This window comes from Anneissia japonica, unplaced genomic scaffold (assembly GCF_011630105.1).
Source record: "Anneissia japonica isolate Jap-2015-1 unplaced genomic scaffold, ASM1163010v1 scaffold71762_len2053_cov298, whole genome shotgun sequence".
Classification (NCBI taxonomy): Eukaryota; Metazoa; Echinodermata; class Crinoidea; order Comatulida; family Comatulidae; genus Anneissia; species Anneissia japonica.
The window spans coordinates 416-2,053 of record NW_022684454.1 but is presented as its reverse complement, the minus strand read 5'-3'; the positions used below and the strand labels follow the sequence as shown (position 1 = coordinate 2,053).

General features: G+C 33.3%; 1 protein-coding gene across 1 annotated transcript; it reads left to right on the top strand.

The window, feature by feature from the left end:
• Positions 1-211: 211 nt before the first annotated feature.
• On the top strand, positions 212-1,435 carry LOC117105987 (atlastin-1-like). Its single transcript, XM_033247293.1, has 3 exons — positions 212-337; positions 980-1,084; positions 1,373-1,435. Exons 1-3 carry the CDS (start codon positions 224-226, stop codon positions 1,379-1,381), a joined length of 228 nt encoding a protein of 75 aa, XP_033103184.1. The 5' UTR covers positions 212-223; the 3' UTR covers positions 1,382-1,435.
• The last annotated feature ends 203 nt before the right edge of the window (positions 1,436-1,638 follow it).

The following is a 1,638-nucleotide window of genomic DNA, read 5'->3' as shown; positions in this document are numbered from 1 at the left end:
TCGTGGAATTTTAGTATACTATTCTACAATTCTTGACTTATCCTGAAAAATGTAGCTTCTTATGAGAAATGTTTTGGCGTGCCTATATTTAAGACCTAATACTCTTTGACAATATATTGGATTACCATTTATCACATTTATTTAAGCTTATTGTTAATATAGTGAAACTAATAATCAAACTTACATTCATTATGTTATAACTAAGCAGTGCACAGACAACTGGATGAATAATCAAGAGAGCAAGGTAGACCGATTTGATTGGAGCAATAATACAGGAACATCTGGCATTTGGATGTGGAGTAAAGTGTTTTACCTTTTAGATTCTGACGGTATTAAGGTAAGTTGACATTATACTTAAAACTCTCTTTTCTATTCCAAGTAAAAAATATACATCCTAGACGTGTGCCTACTACTAGGTTAAACGTAACAGGTTAATTTTTAAGGTTAAATGCTATTTTCATCTCGAATATTATGTATTTTAGAGTACATTTTAACCACCACACAAGGATTCAATATGTCGCCATTACTTGGTTTTAGCATAGTCTCCAGCAAGTTAAAATTGTTCATTTTTACTACAAAATGTGCACCCGATGCTTTGTCCTCAGTGTTGGTTTACCTCTTGTTTGTTTCATAATTATCGTATCTGATGTTTTAATGGTTGGTCGAAATTTTGGTGTAGTTAACCGTTTCGGTGATAAATGGAACACATTTTGCGTCATGTTTCAGTCAATTCTTTTATTTCAAAGGACAACTAAATTTAAATTGTATCTGTATAATTTTCATAATCTTAAATAATAGGCACTGGGCTACCTGCTTAATGTTAAGACGTATAAAAGGAGAGTACTACGATATATTTCTGCCAGATTTGTACAGGTGTATGTGGAGTAAACCGTAATAAACATTTTATCCTTACTCAAATTAGTAAATATGATTAGTACATTTAAGAGGGTTTGTCTATATTTTTTCTGTATGTGTTTAGTTTGGAGTCTTATTGATGGACACCCAAGGAACTCCTGATCCATACTCAGCCACAAATGAAGACGCACTACTTTTTGCATTTAGCACGTTAATAAGTTCTGTACAGGTATGATTGCCTATTTGTATGGGTAAAAATGTTCAATAAAACATTACTTTATGTGCACAATATATAAATTCTGGCTTTTGTAGGTCTATAATTGTAGTTTTATAATAGAAAAATTTGTCAATTATAATACCACCTATAGACAATAAAATAAATGGTACCGATAGCCGTCTTGAAGAACAAAACGAATTTCTTAGTCTTATGAAAAGGCCTCCTGGACATAAAAGAACGATAAAAAATTTCGTTGTAAGTTGAAGTTTTTCTACTACCATGATTTGTCTTCTATTGCAGGACCAATAAAAATAAGTTTTACAATTTGGATTATTTTGATATAAACCAGTGGAGGGAGAATCTAGGTGCATAACTACATTGATGAGCAAAATCATTACATTTATGTACATCGCCAACTACACGAGGGTTATTCGAAGACCCGAACGATCGACTCCAATTCAAATCCGACGCAAGCCGGATTTGAACCGGGGTCTTCAGCACAAAAAGCATGCTGTAACATTAGGCCTACCCCACGGGCGCCAACGCTTATACATATAGCATTCTCA

Coding starts and splice junctions, on each gene's coding strand:
- LOC117105987 (XM_033247293.1), top strand. CDS start 224: ATGAATAATCAAGAGAGCAAGGTAGACCGATTTGATTGGAGCAATAAT. Junction 338..979: donor TAGATTCTGACGGTATTAAG/GTAAGTTGACAT, acceptor GTATGTGTTTAG/TTTGGAGTCTTATTGATGGA.